At 41.1% G+C, this 19,573-nt stretch overlaps 1 protein-coding gene and 1 pseudogene across 14 annotated transcripts in view; both read left to right on the plus strand.

The window, feature by feature from the left end:
* The window catches only part of Mia2 (MIA SH3 domain ER export factor 2), an 89,029-nt gene extending 78,434 nt beyond the window's left edge, over nucleotides 1-10,595 (plus strand). For all 14 annotated transcript variants that reach the window (XM_031357895.1, XM_031357896.1, XM_031357898.1 and 11 more), the window contains 5 exons: nucleotides 821-979; nucleotides 5,176-5,292; nucleotides 6,508-6,566; nucleotides 8,912-9,134; nucleotides 10,256-10,595. In XM_031357895.1, coding sequence (XP_031213755.1) covers nucleotides 821-979; nucleotides 5,176-5,292; nucleotides 6,508-6,566; nucleotides 8,912-9,134; nucleotides 10,256-10,443 — 746 coding nt within the window. In that variant the 3' untranslated portion in view covers nucleotides 10,444-10,595. The remainder of the gene's footprint in view (nucleotides 1-820; nucleotides 980-5,175; nucleotides 5,293-6,507; nucleotides 6,567-8,911; nucleotides 9,135-10,255) is intronic.
* A 4,750-nt stretch (nucleotides 10,596-15,345) lies between these two features.
* LOC116079978 lies at nucleotides 15,346-17,146 on the plus strand (annotated as a pseudogene).
* The last annotated feature ends 2,427 nt before the right edge of the window (nucleotides 17,147-19,573 follow it).

Below are 19,573 nucleotides of genomic sequence, written 5' to 3' on the forward strand. Positions count from 1 at the left end.
AGGCCTGTGTGCTTCAGTGGAGATGTGTGCAGCTAAGGCCTGTGTGCTTCAGTGGAGATGTGTGCAGCCCAGTGGACTCTTGAGTGCTCGCCTTCCCCTTCCTAGTCTTCTCATGAACCAACGAGGGGAAGCAAGCTAGAAGGAAAGATGTAGGAAATTTTCTAGAATGTATGATCACAGTGGGTTAGAATTAGAAATTCAGATTACAACTTCTGGTACAAGTTTTGGCCTCTTAATATTTGTTAGTGTAGTACACTTCCAAAGACGCTGTCTGAAACTGCTTGGTTAGTAGCATAATGGCTGAGGTAGGCGAGTAGCCTAAGAGAGCTGGCACCTAGCAAGCCTGACTTACAGAACTGTCTCGCTCACCTCTGTCATTTTGCTTAGTGTAAGTCTTTACAAGTTCCTTTCTCTGCCTTAGTTTTCAGATTTAGTGTGTATTTATTTAACCACCGGATGTAATTATAAAGTGCTGATGGTAATAATGCTTAAAGATGCATTTTATAGGCAAGTGTTGTTGGATACTTATTTACTTATGTAAATAAATGCTATGGGCTGACCCCAGAGCCTTGTGTTAGCTAAGCAAATACTCTATAATTTCTGAGCTATACACCCAGCTCATAAGCATTTGTTTATGTACATTGTAAAATTATTTTTCCTGTTTCTTAGAAATGGTTTTGGTAGAATTATAATCTAGATGTATACTAGGGAAGCTTTTCTGAATTAGTATTTACTTTTAAAAAGTGCCATGATTTTATTTGACAGTAGGCCTTTTGTGACACTTCCTGAGATAAGTTAGATTTCTGTGTTCTTTAATTAGGCTCACGAGGCCCTGAGAACCTTCTGGATCATCAGATGAACACTGAAAGAGGAGACTCAAGCTATGACAGGTTACCTGATGCTCCTAGAGCACCTTCTGACAGGTCCCTGTCACCTCCGTGGGAACAGGACCGAAGGATGACAGCCCATTCTCCACCAGGTGTGTGGAAAACAGTCCTACCTTAAACATCACGATGCGTTTACGTTAAAAAAGAATATGAGGAGGTGACAGTTCACATTAGAAGAAGCTTTTTCCAATTATATTTTTTGCTTATAAAAGTAATAATGCTTATTTTTGAAAATCTGAGTAATGTGGGTAAAAGGTGAAAATTTCCGTTGTTATCTTAGCCAACATTTTTTGCCCAGAATTTAGTTATATATCTTGAGATTCAAAAATATATATACGTTCACAAACATAGTTGTTGAAATTCTCTTGCTGCTGCTGCTTGAACTCTCAGCAATCCTTCTGCATCCTGGACAGGCTCTCCCGCCTTTCTTGAGTCTCCCCGCCTTTCTTGAGTCTCCCCAGATGATATTCTTTGAGGTGACCAGTGTTCTGGCTGGCAAGTGTCTGCTACTTGGGAATGAGGGAAGCAGCCACCTTCCTGAGTGCAGGACCTGCTTCTACCTTCCCAAGCTCCCCCATAGGCAGGGTGCATCTGAGGATGCCAAGGACAGAGCTCCAGGTTCTCAGACTGCAGCTGTAAAGAGCCAACTGTGGGCCCCAGAGCCCGATCTTCCTGCCACTTGTGGCCTGTGCTGAGCCTCTTGCTGCATATGCTTTTCGGCTTGTCACCTCTGTTTCCTAGGGGCTTCTAACACTGGTTGTGGCTGGTTGAATTCAGGCTTCTTGATTTGTGGTTGATCTCTGTTCTCAGTCCCCCAAGTTAGCTTTGTTTTATGTAGGTTCCCTCTCAAGACAGTGCTTAGCTTTCACCCTCCAAATCATTAGAGTAACAGAATAGGATTTCTTTCTATTGCTGACTTCTGCTTAAGAATCACTCTCTCAGGGCTAGAGAGATGGCTCAGTGGTTAAGAGCACTGACTGCTCTTCCAAAGGTCCTGAGTTTAATTCCCAGCAACCACATGGTGGCTCACAACCATCTGCAGTGTAATCTGACGCCCTCTTCTGGTGTGTCTGAAGACAACTACATTGTACTCATATACATAAAATAAATATATAAATCTTAAAAAAAAAAAAAAAAGAATCACTCTCCCACCCAAACCTGCAATTCTGTTTGAGTCTTGTAAACACTGTGGCTCTGTTCTAGCTTAAGATGGTCAATCCCCTCTCCCCAGGGATGGCTGGCTAATGTTTTGGATGAGGCTTCTGCTTCCCTTACCCCACCAGAGAGTCATGTGACTGGAACCATGTTTGGCTTAGCCTCTTTTTGATTACCTATCCATTTAGTAAAACATCTGTAGGTCCCCTCTAGGGGCCATGACCTTCCCAGCCATAAACTTTCGAGCAGTACTTTTCATGAATTCCCTTCTGTAAAGCAGGCCTCAAGTTCGATCAGAAATGATTGGTCATTCCCAAAAGAGTCATGGCACTCTTGGGCCACTGGGTGTATCTTCCCCGAAGGCCATTCCTGTAGCATGCAGAAGCCATCAGTGCTTCCATTGGTGACTTCTCCAGTGGACTGCATGCATAGCACCTTCTAGTGCTATGAAAGCTAGCCTGTGGGGAGAAGTTTCTAGGTCAGTTTGAGTTCTCTCTGTCCTACAGCAGAATTCTGTTCATCTTCAGCGATAGGGCTTACAATCTAGTAAGGCCCTTTTGACCCTATGGAATTTTTACTCCCATTATGATTGATAATCTGCTTTTCTTGTTACTTGCATTTACCTTTATTAAAACACTTACCACATAATCAGTGAGATGGCTCAGGAGGTAAGGGTGCTTGCCAGCAAGCCTGAAAACCTAAGTTTAGTCCTTGGAACCCACATGGTAGAATGAGAGATCTGACTCCTGAAAACTTTCTTTTGAATCTCCACACTCATGCCATAGCATATGTACACACATACACCCAAAAGGAATGAATGTTAAAAATAATCAGACACATTGTATTTACTGATTTCTGTTATAATTAAACTCTTAAGAGCATATACTATATTGAGACCAATATATTTTTAATATCTGCCACACAATAGGCCCCAGATTTAAGGAACAGATTGCTTTTGTTAGTGGAGGGCAAATTGTATCTATTTTGTTAAAGAATAAAGTCTGAGTTTCTGATATTTTGAGCAAAACACTAATGTGTTCTCTTGAGACCTGATTAAAGATGAGTTGTTTCAGGTTTCTCCACTTAATTTTTCTGACTAATTAATCCTATGTTTGAAGAAAATGGGGGCATTCTGTTTAGATATAGCTCTTTGCTAAGATCTGAAAAGTAGTGTAAATGAGTTTTAGAACTTTCCTTAGTCACATCCCCTACTCTTGGGAGCTCATTAAATACCATTTTCTCCACTGACTGTTTCATCTAAGTGATTTCCTTGGCTTTGTGCAGGAAAGATGATTCAGGCTGTCTCATGTGGTTAAATCAGAAGAGGAGTGACACAGCTAAAGCTGAGTTCTAGGACTTCATATTATGAACCCCTGCCTAGTGAGGCCATGGGAGGCCATTGGCACTGTTTGTTAATGTCTGCAGTAGGATAGTATCTTAGTTAGGTCTCTCTCGCTGTGATGAAACACCATGACCAAAAGTACCTTGGGGAGGAAAGGATTTATTTGGCTTTGTCTTCCACATCATAGTCCATCACTGAAGAAAGTCAGGACAGGAGCTCAAACAGGGCAGGAATTTGGAGGCAGGAGCTGATGCAGAGGCCATGGGGGGGATACTGCTTACTGGCTTGGTCCCCAGGACACCTGCCTAGAGATGGCACCACCCACGGTGGGCTAGGCCCTCCTCCATTGATCACAGAATTAAGAAAATGCCCTGCAGCTTTACCTTCAGTCAGATCTTATGGGAGCATTTTCTTGACTGAGGTTCCCCTCTCTCAGCTGACTTTAGCTGTGTCAAGTTGGCATAAGACTACCAGGCACACACTGAGAACTGCATAGCCCACTTTCTTTTGTTTTCAGAGTCTGTAGTTGATATCTTCATACCATTCTGCGTAAGTCTGCCATCACCTCTCAAGACTGAAATACTCCTTTCTTCCAGAGTGCTGAGTTCCATTTTGCCATTCTAAATGACCCTTGTGACTGAAGGAGAGTGGCCACAGAGGCCCTCGTTTTATAGAGTTAGTGCACGAACGTGAGTGTGCAGCTCCATCTGAGCTATGACCTCTTGCTTACCAGTTGAGACACATCTTCCTTCAGTTTGGAATAAATGCTGTAAATGTAATTTGGGGGGGTGGTGGATTCTCTTCGCCCCTGTGTGTTTTACGCCCATCGTAGCCCATTTTAGCTCCTGACTAAGAGACGTACACCACCTGTTATTTTTTATTAACAAGCTGCAAGCACTAAGCTGAGCAGGTTCTGAGCCATCTAACCTGACGAGGCTGCCCAGTAGTATGCCCTGTCAGCTGCCATCTGGCTTTGCCCTGGCTTGCTCTGTTCCACGTGTGTCCTCGTGGCTGCTCTCTCATCGAGACCTCATGGCGAATTCCCCAGGTCCATCTCTATTCCTTTTTTTTTTTTTCTTGTGGTCCTTCTCGATTCTCTGGTCACCTTTGGGACACCCTGTCTAGAATCAGAAGTGCCACCCTATCTCTCCTGCCCAGCTAGGTGGCCGGTCAGCTCTTTATTAACCAATTGTAGGTGATAGAAAACAATTTGTACATAACTTTAAGACATGGCCATGCCATCTTCCTGGACTGCAGCCAGGTGTCTGGGTGTAGACGTCCGCATCTGAACACACAGTGCACAAACTGTCCTCCACCAGAATGATAAAACAGAGATTCTGAAGTCAGTGAGACTTTGAGCACACATGATGTCTGCAGTACTTTTTGCCATTGGTGACAAATGTGAGACTCGTGCTGACTTTCCTAATCTGCTTTTCCTTCTCACCGAGTGTCTGCTCAGCATTTTCTTTGACATGTTGATGTGCTTTCCTTGAGGTACTATCAGTAATTTGAAGGTGGAATGAGTAAGTTCTGTTTCCAGATTCTAAGCTGTCTTGTTTCAGCATCTCATGTGTAGATTTTACTTACATATACTCAGTAATTGAAATATTCAAATTCTTAAAATTCTAACGTGTCAAGTATGCAAGGGTAACTTTTCTTAAGTTGTTGACTGGTGTTTACCCATAGTACAGGTTCACCGTTTTTGTTTTTAATTTTTGGATACAGAGGAAATTAAGTCTAATGTCTAAACATAAGTAATTAATGAAGATATTCTAAATAATACTTTTTTAGGCCAACCATATTCTGATCCAGCTCCACAAAGGCAGGATAGATTTTATCCTAATTCTGGTAGACTCTCTGGACCAGCAGAACTCAGAAGTTATAATATGAATTCTTTCGATAAAGTGGGTAAGAAATACTCTGTGCATGTGTGAATGTGTGCTGTGTATGATTAAACTGTGATGGTCTAGAGTACTGGAAATTGAACTGAAGGCTGATAGAGTGACTACCTCAAAGAGCTCTGAAGGCCAGGATCTCTTTCCTGAATTTCCCCTTTGTAGTTCTTTTTTTAAAAAAAAAAAAAAAAAGATTTTCACTTATTTTTATGTGTGATGGTGTTCTGCCTGCATTTATTTCTGTGCATCACATGCATGTCTGAAGCCCATGGAGGCCAGAACAGGCCATCAGATCCCCCAGAACTGGAGTTACAGATGGTTGAGTGCTGCTCTGTGGGTGCTGGGAATTAAACCCAGGTCCTGTAGAAGACCAGCTGAGCTATCTTTCCAGTCCTTCCTTGTTGTATCATATTACAGGAATGTCATATAAATGAATAAGTTAAAAAAACCCAAAAAATAAATAACAAGCAGAAAAAAATGTGTTAAAGGTTAGTTTGGGTTCCATGGTAAGGGTTTACTGTATCTCCCTGTGATATAAACTTGTCTCTGTTCCATAGCTAAGTCTCACTGTTTTCAGTCCACTTACACATGCCCTGTTTTGCAGTCAAGGATATTAGGCAGCCAAAAGACAGTGGGTGTATAAAAGACTACCAGAAAAATAGTTTAGGTTCATGTTCTTAATCAGTTCTCATTTAATCATTTGGTATTCAGTAGATTGGGTCTGTTTGTTGGGACCTCTTCTACTGCCACTGAAGCCCCCACTGATGGTGGGAAGTATGTGTAGCTATGGTAGCACAAAGCACACAACATCAAGAAAGAGCAAAATTGAGAAATTAGGGTTTCATTGTGCATTCACTGGATACCATAAGGATACTTCTATAACAGAAATATATATTGTATACTGAGGGGAAGGAGGGCAAACAACAAAGACTGAAAGTGGGGTGCTGTCCCCCAAGAAGTTCCCTTAGCAGGCTGTCGCAGCAAGATTGCTTAGGAATTAGTTGGACAGCTCATCACAACACTGCAAAAAGAATGTCTGTTCTGTTGGAAATTCCACAGGCCCCAGGTTGCTCTTGGGACCCTAATATGGAATACTCATGTCAAGTTGTTCCCTTGCGCCAGCAAGGGGAGGGGACATATCAGTGTTATCTCATTCTGGAAATAGTCTAGGAATGGAAGCAAGAACTCACGAATTTTTTTCCTGGTTTAATTTTTTTTTTCCCCCTAGATGGGCCAGTATCCTCAGAAATGGAATCCAGTAGAAATGACACCAAAGATAATCTTGGTGTAAGTATTGAAAATAGAATTCTACCTACATGTCATAACCAGTTTCTTGGTTTTGCTAGAATAAGGCTAGAATTATTCTACTTTGTGATATCAATATATTATTAAAACATACTTCTACTTAGGATTAACACTGTTTCCTTTCTGGCTATGGATTTCTTTCACCTATGGTAAAATATTACAAATCACAAGCCAGGTTTTGGTGGTGCATGTAATCCTGACATTTTGGCAGGCTGAGGCAGGAGGATTGTGAGTTCAAAGTCAGTGTGAGCTACATAAGGGAATGTCTCAAAAAGCTAGATAATGGGCTGGAGAAATGGCTTACAGGTTAAGAGTACTGGCTGCTCTCCTAGAGGACCTGGGTTTGATTCCTAGCAACTGTATGGTATCTTATAACCATCCTTAACTCCAGCCCCAGGGGATCTGAAGCCCCACTTTTACCCTCCAAGAATTGTACATGGCTGTGCATGGTGTGCTGACATATGTGAAGGCAAAATACCTATACATATGTGGTAAATAAGACATTTAAAAACAAACAAACAAGAAGAAACCTGACAACAGCTCTCCCATTAAAAACAAAAACAAAACAGTATGACTTTCAGATGGGTTTTTAAGCCACCTTACTTTCTAGCTGAGCACAATTTTAGACTTTTTCCTTGAAATCTTATTTGAATCTTAAGGCATATTTTAGTATTAAAATATAAAATTGATTTTGGTCATTTTTTTAAAAGGTTTATTTATTTATGTATATGAGTACACACTGTAGCTGTACAGATAGTTGTGAGCCTTCATTTGGTTGTTGGGAATTGACTTTAGGACCTCTGCTCACTCTGGTTAACCCCATTTGCTCCAGTCGACCCTGCTTGCTCTGGAAATAAGTACACTGTAGCTGTCTTCAGACATACCAGAAGAGGGTGTCAGACCTCATTACGGGTAGTTGTAAGCTACCATGTGGTTGCTGGGAATTGAACTCGGGACCTTCGGAAGAGCAGTCGGTGCTCTTACCTGCTGAACCATCTCACCAAGCCTGATTTTGGTCATTTTAAAAATATCATTATCTTTTTTTCCTCATTGGTTTATTCACTTTACATCCTAATCACAGTCCCCATCTCTTCCCAGTCCCCTCCCTCCCACAGGCCCCTCCCCACTTCATCTCTGAGAAAGTGGAGATCCCCAGTGGATACCAATCCACCCTGGTACCTTAAGTCACCACAGGACTAGGTACATCCTCTCTCATTGAGGCCAGACAAGACAGTTCAGTTAGGGGACTGAACATCCACAGGCAGGCAAGAGAGTCAGGGTAAGCCTCCACTCCAGTCTTGTGGGGAACCCACATGAAGCCCAAGCTGCACATCTACTACCTGTGTGAGGAGGCCTAAGTCCAACCCTTTATGCTCTTTGGTCGGTGGTTCAGTCTCTGGGAGCCCCCCAAGGGTCTAGGTTAGTTGATTCTGTTGGTTTATTTGTTCCTCTCCCCTCCAGGTCCCTCAATCCTTTCCCCAACTCTTCCACAAGACTTCCCAAGTTCCATCTAATGTTTGACTGTGGGTCTCTGCATCTGTTTTGGTCACTGCTGAGTTGAGCCTCTCAGAGGACAGTTATGTTCCTGTCTGCAAGCATAACAGGATACCATTAATAATGTCAGCGATTGGTGCATGCCCATGGGATGGGTCTCAAGTTGGGCCGGTCATTGGCCATTCCCTCAGTCTCTTTTCCATCTTCATCCATACACTTCTTGTAGGCAGGACAGATTTTATGTCAGAGGTTTTGTGGGAGGGTTGGCATCCTTATCACTCCTCCGGGAGGAGTCCTATCTGGCTAAGGAAGTGGCCACTTCAGGCTCCATATCATCCAATGCTATGAGTCTCAGCTAGAGTCACTCTTGTAGACTCCCTGGAGCCTCCGTTACCCCAGGGCTCTGGCAGGTCCTAGAGATGCTCCCTGAGCCCCCAATTTCTGTTCACTTGGCTGCTTCACCCCCTTGTTTCCCTCCTCATCTCCAAAACATTTTCACCACCGCCCGGCCCAGTCAGTGCTCTTAACTGCTGAGCCATCTCTCCAGCCCGTGTTTTTATCTTTTTAAGTATCTGTTTTGATATGCTTGAACTGTACTTGAGTTTTAGTTGATCTAGGAAGACTATTAACTACCATGCTTAAAGTTTTCTGTTGAGTTAGTAAAAATATATGTTAACATGCAGCTTAGTTTTCCGATAAGGAAAACTGAGTCTAGAGTGTCACAGACCATGTTTGGCATAGGCACCTACAACTTTCTTTTAAGCCTAATGTTCCCAGGAAAGGAGCTGTGAAATGAGCCACTTTACTGACTACTGCTTGTCAATCTGTTACAGAATGCTAATGTGCCTGATTCTCCTCTCCCTGCTGAATGCGAAGCAGCTGGCCGTGGCTTCCTCCCTCCACCATATCCCCCAGTCAGAGAACCATTGTTTCCAGTGGATCCAAGGAGCCAGTTCATGAGAAGGGGTCCCTCTTTCCCCCCACCTCCTCCTGGAAACATCTATACAGCTCCTCAAGATTATTTTCCACTTGGCCCACCACTTCCTCCGTTCCCAGGTAGGCTTTTTTAATAGTCCATGCATATGACAATTTATCTGTGCTTTACTTCTAGTTTGGTCCCTGTTGCTGTGATACACACTAATCAGAACCACCTCAGGAAGGAAAGGGTTTATACAGCTCACAGGGTATAGTCCAGCATCAAAGAGAGCCAGGGCTCCATCCACCCTAGCCAAATTTTAATTTTAATTGTGTTCTGATAGTTCAGAAAAACCACTGAATTTACAAGCAGTTTTAAAGATTAAAATTTTATGTATTTCATTTGATAGAAATGATGTATTGTGGTGATTAGTCATTTTGGTTAATTAGTTAAATACTTATATTTTAGTCTTAAAATTACTGACTAAAATGTAAAATCTTTTTCATAAATAGTTCCTAAGTGACCATATTTATTTAAGATCTATGATCATATTTAGTTATTTGTTGAACTTACTGAAATTCCTTAATACCCTTGCATTTTAAAATAGATGTATTGCTTTTACAGCATACTCTACCATTTGGAACCCAGGTTTCTACACAGTAAATCCTGTTTTCAAGGACGAGACAAGAACCAGCTTAGTTGTCCTTAGTTGTCGCTCTGATCTCAACACTGTTTTGTTTGTTTTTTTGTTTGTTTTTGGTTTTTCAAGACAGGGTTTCTCTGTATAGCCCTGGCTGTTCTGGAAGTCACTCTGTAGACAGGCTGGCCTTGAACTCAGAAATCCGCCTGCCTCTGCCTCTCAAGTGCTGGGATTAAAGGTGTGCGCCACTGCTGCCCGGCTTCAACACTGGTTTTAAAGTTCAAGTTCAAGGTGAATCAAAATGAATTTTGTTTGGGAAGTTTTAAGGTGGTCCTTGGTATTATAGGCAATATTTTTAGTAGAATATCAAGGTTTTAAAGTCTTGAGTGTATCAAAATCTTATGTAGCTGCTAAGATAGGACAAACATACCTGAAATTAATGATATTCTTATTAATCTATGTTTTTGAAGAAGTACATTTTTCAGTGACAAAATCAATTCTTGAGATGAAGTATTCTAGTGTGAGTGTTTGAATATCATAACAGCTACTGAGCTGCTAGTTTAACAAGTGTGCAGTACTCAGTTTAAACTTCCAATGTCTTTTACTAATCTCTTTGAACAGGGAGAATTGTGTGCAAACCAAGGGGCTTTCCACCCAACAAACCAAGGGGCTTTCCACTGTACCTTCCCCCAAGAGCTGGCTTCTTCCCTCCACCCCCACATCCTGAAAGTAGAAGTGAGCTCCCCCCAGACTTGATTCAGCCTTCAAATGAGCCTGCAGCTGACCCTCCAGAAACACAGGAGACCTGACCACATTTGGTCTCGCGGCAGTCATTTCCTTCTCCTTTTCAGTTTAAGTAACTGCTGTTACTTATGTGATTATATTTTTGCTCAAATTGAAGCTTAATGGAATTATAATTCTCAGGATAGTATTTTGTAAATAAAGATGATTTAAATATGAATCTTATGAGTAAATTATTTCCATTTTATTCTAGATAGTATAACTATTTTACTTTGATTACCTCATCTATAATTATGGTAGTTTTATATATGTAATCTTATAGTTGGGGATATCTCAAACTCAAAAGGCTGTGTCTTTATACCAGGAATATGTTCACCATGGTTGTAGACAATGTAAAAGTAACTTTATGTTTAATCAAATAAAATTTTAATTGATTTAAAGTTGTTTGGCATTGATAATAATAAAACTAGCCAGTTTCCCATAATATGGTTCCACAAATTAGTCTGTTTATCTGCACCAATAATTCAGTGGTTCAAAAGTAAAGCATTTGGCTGCTCTTCCAGAGGACTTGGGTTTGGTTTACAAGTTGGGCAGTTCATAACTCCAGTTCCAGGGGATTCAATGGATGGCCTCTTCTGACCCCCACATGTACCAGGTATGCAGGTAGTGTACAGAAATGCATATAGAGAAAAACCTGCCCATATAGTATACTTTAAAAACTTAAATATGGATACTTTTTAAAAAAGCCCAGATATTGCTTAATGTTGAATTTCATTTTTTTAACTTAGTCCACTGACTAGTTTTTATTTTTATCAGTTTAAAAGCAATGTGTGGGGAGGGCGGTGTCCAGGCATCCACTCTCATGCAGGGGTGGATGATAGTCATGGGGAGGGCTGTGAACATAACCCCCAGCTGCAGTAGGACTGTGAACCAAGGCAAGGCTCTCAAAGGCAGCCCTGACAGTGCAGTGCAGGCCCCTCACGTCATTATAGCAGCACAGCCCAAGGACATCAACATGGCTTTATGGTGAGGAATAGATTATGGACTTCCTCATGGTGTGTAACACAGGCCACAGACACCAGCATGGCCTCTGGCTATATATCAGGACCACTGACTGACTCTTATGGGTTTTGTGCCTGAACCTGGCCTCAGGTGGCTATATAGGCTATTCATATCAATATTCCCTCCTACCCCCTGGACATCACCAAGGCTTTAGTCAGTACTGGCCAAATGGATCTTTGGCTGCATCTTGGCCTGAGGCAGCAGCATGGACCACCAAACATGGCCTCTGGTGGCATCTCAGGTCATGTGTTGGGGCATGGCTGGGGGCGGGGCTGAATCTGCATCTGCATAAGTTCTAGGCTACTACAAGCCACCTGCAGACCCTTCATTGTCACTGTTGACGTGCACCTGTCGCTGCTGTCACATCTCCAGTTCAACCTCTCTCCACAGTACATGCACTGACTGCTCTTCCATTTTCCCACCTCTCTCCATCACACTTCCACTGCCCAGTATCATTTAAGTTTTATGTTGATACCTTTGTAAGCTTAATATCTTTGAATCTTTGTTTAAACCCACTTCTTTCTCTCCCTGGACCAATATCTTACTTTCTGTTAGCTATATATTTTCATGTATGCTATTAAATTTATACATAATTACATGTTTGATCTAAAATTTGCAAGTCAAGATATCAAATTTATAATTTAAGTGCTAATTCAGCACAATAGTAAATTGCATACTAAGTTTCTGTTTCCTTCTCTGTGACTCCCAGTGACACAATTTTTGGGCCAATTATAAGTTTGTTCTTAAGCATCAAGAGCTTAAAACAGTGACATATTTTAATTGAAGTGATAAAGCTCAAGAAATTGAATTGGGCATTATTTTGACCAGTGTGAATGTATAATGATATGTGTAACTTTCTCTGATTAATCTTACTTTTAAAAAATGAAACAGAAAAGCAATAATATAAATCCTTGCAGAATGGTAGACAATGCCTGAGACAACGTAAAGTATTTGTTAGGAAGTGGTGCTTCCATCACTTAAGGTGATGTTCCCTTCTGGCCTTCATCCTTCAAATGTATTTTGAATGTAGATCCATGAATTTAGGTCCATATTACATATTTGCATAGATCATTATATATTTTTCATACAAATAATCTAACACATCGTTTTTATTACATAATCTTTATAAACTTCATGTTGTGTGACATTAGTTTGTGAAGGTAGTTGTAACTAGCATTTCTTGGAGCTAGGGTTGGAGAGATGGCTCAGCTGTTAGGAATTAGGTTCTCAGTGCCTATATCAGCTTACCTGAAACTTTCTCTAACTGCAGGTCCATGGGATCTTATGACTCTGGACTCCTTGAGTGTGCACACACACATACACACAATTAAGAATTAAAAAAAAAATGAATATAGTATAATACTTTGTACACTTTCTTGTGTTTTGTATTGACTGTTAGGAATTTGTTAGAAGTTGGGTTAGAAAAAGATTACATTCTTTGGTAGTAGGTTTGTTGAAAAGCCTTTTAAAGTTTATTTGTAGATAGGGGTAAAGGTATCCTTTAATTTGCCTGATTGTGATTGTCATCTTGGAGACTTACTGCCTCCTCAGTCTGCTAACCTAGGGCTGGTCCCAGAAGCTTCTAGTCTGTGTAATCTTGTCTAGGCCAAGAATGTTTTTGGCCTCTAAGACTTACTGCTGAATAAATTCACCTTTTCTTGTTCTTTCTGAACTCTGGCTGGCTGCTTCAACTCAGCTGTTCAGGCTCAAACTTCTCTCCAAGCTGACTGATTCAATCTGGCTTCTTGTAGCCTCTGACTTTGCTTGGCCTCAAACTAACTCTGGGAATCTGTTCTCATTTTCTGGCTCCTTCTCATTCTCTGGCTCCTCTGTCTTCACCTGTGTCTAGCCTGTTCTCTCTGCAACTTGTTTCTGTATGACTCTGCCAGTAAAATAGCCTTCTCCATCTGTCTGTGCTGTTCTTTCTTAAGTAGCACCCCCTGCCCCTTTTCTCTCTTCTTGAGAGTTGGGAATATCCTGTTCTATCAAATCTTTCTCTGATTCATCACTTGCCACTTAATTAGACATCACTTTCAAACATGGGTACTTCCTTTTACAAACTAACTACCTTCATTGTTTGGGATTAAAGATGTGTGCTAAAGGTGAGTCTCTATTCCAGCCAGAGGGATTGAAGGTGTATGCTAAGGGCTGTGATACAGCACAACTAGAAGCATTATTATTATTATTATTATTATTATTATTTTAGTAAAGAACACTAATACCTGGGTTCACAGTGTAATCAAATATCCTGCAGCAGTTATGACTAGGAAACTATAAAATTGATTGGTGAACTTTGTTGATAAATGTTATATCTGCAGTAGTAGTTCCAGGTTCACTGTAAGCCTGTTTAGAAACAACTTTAGACTTAGTTTTCACAACTTAAACCACCTGTTTTTTTCATAGCTATTTTCACAGAACTTGGTAGGAGTGTTAGAAAACTTTTTTTTTGGTTTGTTTTTAATTTGAGAGCCCCCCCCCCAAACTTTGAAGACTGTAAACTAACTGTGTATTATGATGAGGGGAAGTGGCAGGGCTCTTGTAGACAGAAATGTAATTCCGCCTCGTTTGATAAACTAAATGGAGTATTTCTTTGTGTAAGAAGTGCAAAGCTTTCCAGTGTGTAGTAGCGGGAACTGTATTACTAGAAGCTGGTCTCTCCTGGGCTGCTCCTTGCTCTGCTTTCCACTGTAAGTCCTCCTCAAGCTTATTATTTTCTCAAGAAGGTGCCGCATCTTCAGGCTACATAATATTTAATCTGGATAATGTCAAACACCAGCATTTATTTTTATTTTAAATTTTAGCAGGCCTAAGGTTGGCTCTTGCTTTTCTGGCACTATTTGAATGTATAAATGGTTAAAATGACTGGGCAGAGAGCTAGGACTCTCACCTAGAAGACAGTTAAATGCACACAGCGACTGATTGTACTGTTGTTACATTTTTTAAAAAACTTATGTGTACATCTGTTTGAGTGGATTTACATGTACCATGAATGTGCAGGTGCTTGCAGAGGCCAGAGGGTGTTGGATCCTCTGAAACTGGAGTTGTAGGCATTTGTAAGCCACCTGATAAGGGTGCTGAGAATCAAACTGGAGTTATCTACAAGAGCTGTGGGAGCTCTTAAGAGCTCTCAAGTCAAGTCTCTGGCCTTGTGATTAGATTTACTTGGGGGGAAAAATCAGAAGTCTTTATTTGGAAAAAAGATGTATTGGAGAATCTTAGGTTATAAGTGTACTAAAAATGATGTAACACTCCTTTATGCACATACCAGTGAAGCAGATGTCTTGATTAATTAGAGCAAATAGATGTTTATCCTTAGAGAATTTGTTTTGCATACAAATAGTAAGCAGTGGGCCGCTGGCCTCTTCCTGTCAGAGCTCAGAGGTCACGGGGGCACTGGTTAACTGCTGAAGAGATGCTTGTATAACACAAGGCTGGAGTGGTAACTGCGATTTTCTGATACCTCTAGGTCTCTGGATGTTAGAAGCTTATTTTTGCATCTGATGTTTCATACTTCTTCAAAATAGCTCTGTAAAGCAGTTACAGCTGGTGTTTTCATTTTTGTTTTAGATTCAGGAAGCGGGTCTTTGTAATTTGCTTTTTAGAACCAAAACTGAAGCTCAAGAGGATGTAGTTCAGCATGAACTAAAGCCACTTCATCTTTCCAGCTAGATTTATGAGCATGTGGCAAAAGGTAACTAGGGAAAACATGCTAGAATATCACAAACCACTGAAAATAGGAAGATTACACTTCTTACAACTCAAAAATGCCATGTTTAAAGGTTGTAAAAAAGTCTCCAATGAACCAGAAATATTAATATCAGTGTTGCTGCATGAGACCTGCATGTGCTTGGGATTATAGACATTAAGATGTCCTCTTAATTTGTTTGAGTTTGAGCTGGTTTTGACTAACTTCATGACTACTCTAACATGTCATGGTGTGGAGTCTCATGTTGAATCTGTACTGTGTTGTATCATCAGCTCTGAAAAGGTCTCATAACTCTAGTAGTGAGTTCAGTTCAAGTCAGGGTTAGGTAGGGTAGCCATGCTCTGAAGACAGCGTCCCACCTGATTCCACTCCCCTCTCTGGCTCTTACCTCTTTCCCCTCCCACCCTTCTGTGAGGTTCCAAGTTTTGGAAGAGGTGATATAAATGGTTGAGTATTTAGCAGTCTGTTTACAAGTTACAAATCTGTGTAGTTACTGCTACCCATGGTAAACGGGAGATAACAGGAGGTGCTCTAAGCAAAGCAGAGCAGTGCTCATCTTTGGATATAAACATAACTATTTGGAAGGCAATTTGATGTTCATATGGCAAATGGTCCATTGTGCAGAATAACAGCTGATTTCTAGGCTTTGGGATTTCAACCATGTTTACTGCACCAGACCTGAACTCCCTCCTGTGGAGTGAGCGTCTGTGGTCTATGTGCTCCCAGGCCACAGACTTCTGACTGGGCTTTCAGTTCCAGACATAGAATTCCTCCTCTGGATCATCAGATCTCATCAGAAGCAATTGGCTATTCCCATTTTACTGATTTGGCATTTGAGTCCCTCTTGATTATTTCTCAGATTACTAAATGTGTTAACTTTACATGTTCAAATAGTTTGTCCATAAGAGTATGGTTTATGCTCTATCCACTGCCATCTTGATTCCGTGTTCTCCGTACAAAATGCCCGGTGAAGCCATAGAAACCATCCCTGCTACAGAGCAGGATTTGCCATAGCCTCAGGTTGAGACAGGGTCGGGAACAGAGTCTGACAGTGACGAATCAGTGCCAGGCCTGCAGGAACAATATTCCACGAAGACAGCCACACAACAAGCCCAGCTGGCAGCAGTGGCTGAGACTGATGAAGAACCTGTTAGTAAAGCCAAGCAGAGTTGGAGCCAGAAGAAGGCGACGAAGGCTATGTCCACTGGGTCTTTGACAGGTTACAGGGGTTACCAGAGTCACTCTCTGAAAATCTAAAAATATCCTCTTTGTCATCACAAAACCAGAGCCCAGCTTTCAGACACCTACATAGTGTTTGGGGAAGCCAAGACTGAAGGTTTGTCTCAGCAAGCATAGTTAGCAGCTGCTGAGAAATTCAAAGTTCAAGGTGAAGCTGTTCCAAACATTCAAGAAAACACTCAGACTCCAACCATCCAAGAGAAGACTGAAGAAGTTGATGAAACGGGTGTGGAAGTTAAGGACATAGAATTGGTCATGTCACAAGCAAAGGTATCAAGAGCAAAGGCTGTCCGAGCCCAGTAACAATATTGTAAATGCTATTATGGAATTAACAATGTAACTATTTGACAGCAAGGACAACCCTCCCCTACTCTTTCCCCCCTTTTTGATGTTGGAAAAGTGGAACTACAGCTTGGTTTAAAATTCGTACTGTTTCTATCCCTAATAAAGTTGTGGCTTCTTGTTGGATGGAAAAAAAAAAAAAGAGTATGTTTTATTTTAGCATTAACTCAAATCTAAAACTCTTACTTTTTTATGTAATATTTTAATACAAATTACAGTCTAGTTATTAACATTTTTTCAAGGACTATACTAAATCAAAAGGATTTAATTTCCTTATTTTGGAGAAACAGGTCACATAATGACCTACAGCTGATAAGGTGCCAAAATAGTTTATTTAATAATTTAGAAGGGAAAGAGACGTCAACTAATGTGTTAAAAGATTTTATGTACAGTATACTGTAGCTATCACGGACACACCAGAAGAGGGCATCAGATCTCATTACAGATGGCTGTGAGTCACCATGTGGTTGCTGGGATTTGAACTCAGGACCTTAGGAAGAGCAGTCAGTACTCTTAACCAATGAGCCATCTCTCCAGTCCAGTCAGCTAGTATGTTAACAAACTTGATCAGCTAGCCTTTGATAAATAGCTTCCATCTATCTGGTTTACAAAAATATGTAAGAAAATGCTCATAAAGTACAAAATTCCATTTTATTTCAGTACTGGAAAACGATCTTCAATAATACACCATCACAGGTGAGCAGAATTCTTAGCTTGCAGAACTATAACTACAAGGTATTGCTGTTCTAATTTTACAGCTGCTTAACAGTGGGCAGACTGCATACCAACCATAACTTTTTTATTAAAACCAGAATAAGATTATATGCCTATCTAGTCTATTTACATTTCCACTATGTCCCCACAGATACTCCGTAGTAGACCTAAGTTAATGCACCTACAGCCATTCTCTTGCTTTGCCGTTCAGTAGACTGATACAATCACAACAGGCACAGATAATGCACTTCTGGACACTTGGAGAACACTTGGCATTTGAACACGGATGTGGTTTAACACATAAGTGGAAAAAACAGTACAGTTTACTCACAAGGGGTAGAATTGCTGGCTTTGAGAGTGGCAGGAAGGGGCCAGAAGTAGGGGTGGAGTTCCTTTACACATGCCTTTAATCTCAGCAGAAGATTTATTCTCAGGGAGACAGAGGCAAGCTGATCTCTATCAGTTGGTGGCCAGCCTAGTTTACACAACAAGTTTCAGGCTAGCCAAGGCTACACAGTGAGATGCTGTGAGTGGTAGGATGGGGTGATAGAACAGAGGGTTCCGTCTGACTGCCTGCATTTTCTTTCTCATTAATTGGCCTTGGAATTGAACAAGATCATTAAGTTTCAGTTTCCTCATTCAATGGAAATGAGATAGTGATTCCAGGGTTGCTGTGGGAATTAAGTAAGCAAATACTTACTCAAACACTTAAAGCATGGCTTCACACACAGTTAATAATGCATGGGTGTCCAGGACACTTCGTACTCAGTTTTATAAGAATTTTTTTCCCGGTTTTTCAAAACAGGTTTTCTGTGTAGTCCTGGCTGTCCTGAAACTCACTCTGCAGACCCAGCTGGCCTCGAACTCAGAAATCCGCCTGCCTCTGCCTCCCAAGTGCTGGGATTAAAGACGTCTGCCACCACTGCCTGGCTAAGGCCACTTTTTAAAACACGAACTTGATCATCTTGTGTGTAAATGTTTCTAGTATGTTGAATGCTTAATTTCCTCCACAACTTTGCTGTGGTTTAAATCTGAATGTCCCCCACAGGCTCATGTTATGAATTTTTGTTGTAGTACTAGGAATTAGACTTGAGCCTCACATGTATTCGGCCATGTACACTGCCACTGTGCTGCCCATGGCCCAATGATCTGAACACCTATTTCCCGGCTGACAGTGTTGACATGGTAGAGTGGGGCTTCATTGACAGAAGCTGGTACTTTGGTGGGCCAGACTCTTTTCTTACATTGTTTCTATTGGGTATTGAAGTCACAGGGGAGAAAAGGTAACAGACAGACACAATGCAGTATTTCTATATTGATTTAACCATCACATTATTTCAGCCTTGTAGGCATGCTGATGAGCTGTGTGTGCTTACTTGTAGGTGCCTGACCCTAGGCCAGTCTCCTCTGCTCTCCTCCACTGTAGACTGATGAACTATTAATGGGCTTATCCAAATTACGATCTAAAGGGAAGTATGAATGGCTCTTGAGGGTGGGATGGTTGAGGGACTTACCCATCTCTACTGTCTTGTGTTTACTTCTGCATCTTTTGTAGACTGCACCAAATACCCTTATTACGTGGATGACAGCAGCATTCTAAACTGAACTATTATGTCAACTGCAGGGGCATTTTAAACTTTAATGAGGCATGACTGTCAAAAGGTTGTATATGCCAGGCAGTGCTGGCACATGCCTTTAATCCTAGCACTTTGGAAGCAAAGGCAGGCATGTCTCTGTGAGTGTGAGACCAGCCTGCTCTACACAGTGAGTTCCAGGACAGCCAAGGCTGCAGGAAGACACCCTGTTTGGAAAAACAAAATGTTTGTACATATTTTAACAGATGTATACATTGTGAGATGGTAAGCCCAATCAGCCTAATTAATGTATCACAATGTTAATTTGTGTGTATACTAAGATTCGAGGTATAATATTGGCAAATTTGAAGCATACATTGTCACTATATTACAGTCTATGGTACATGTGTATTACATGGCCAGAACTAACCCAAGCCCGTACCCTTTAACATGAATCTTTTTTTTTTTTAACCTCCACATTGATGTGATTTAAACCACCCATATTTGGAACTTTCCTAAAGCAACTGCTAGTGACTAATGCCTGTACATGAGAGGGAAACA

The sequence above is a fragment of the Mastomys coucha genome, unplaced genomic scaffold (genome assembly GCF_008632895.1).
Source record: "Mastomys coucha isolate ucsf_1 unplaced genomic scaffold, UCSF_Mcou_1 pScaffold6, whole genome shotgun sequence".
Taxonomy (NCBI): Eukaryota; Metazoa; Chordata; class Mammalia; order Rodentia; family Muridae; genus Mastomys; species Mastomys coucha.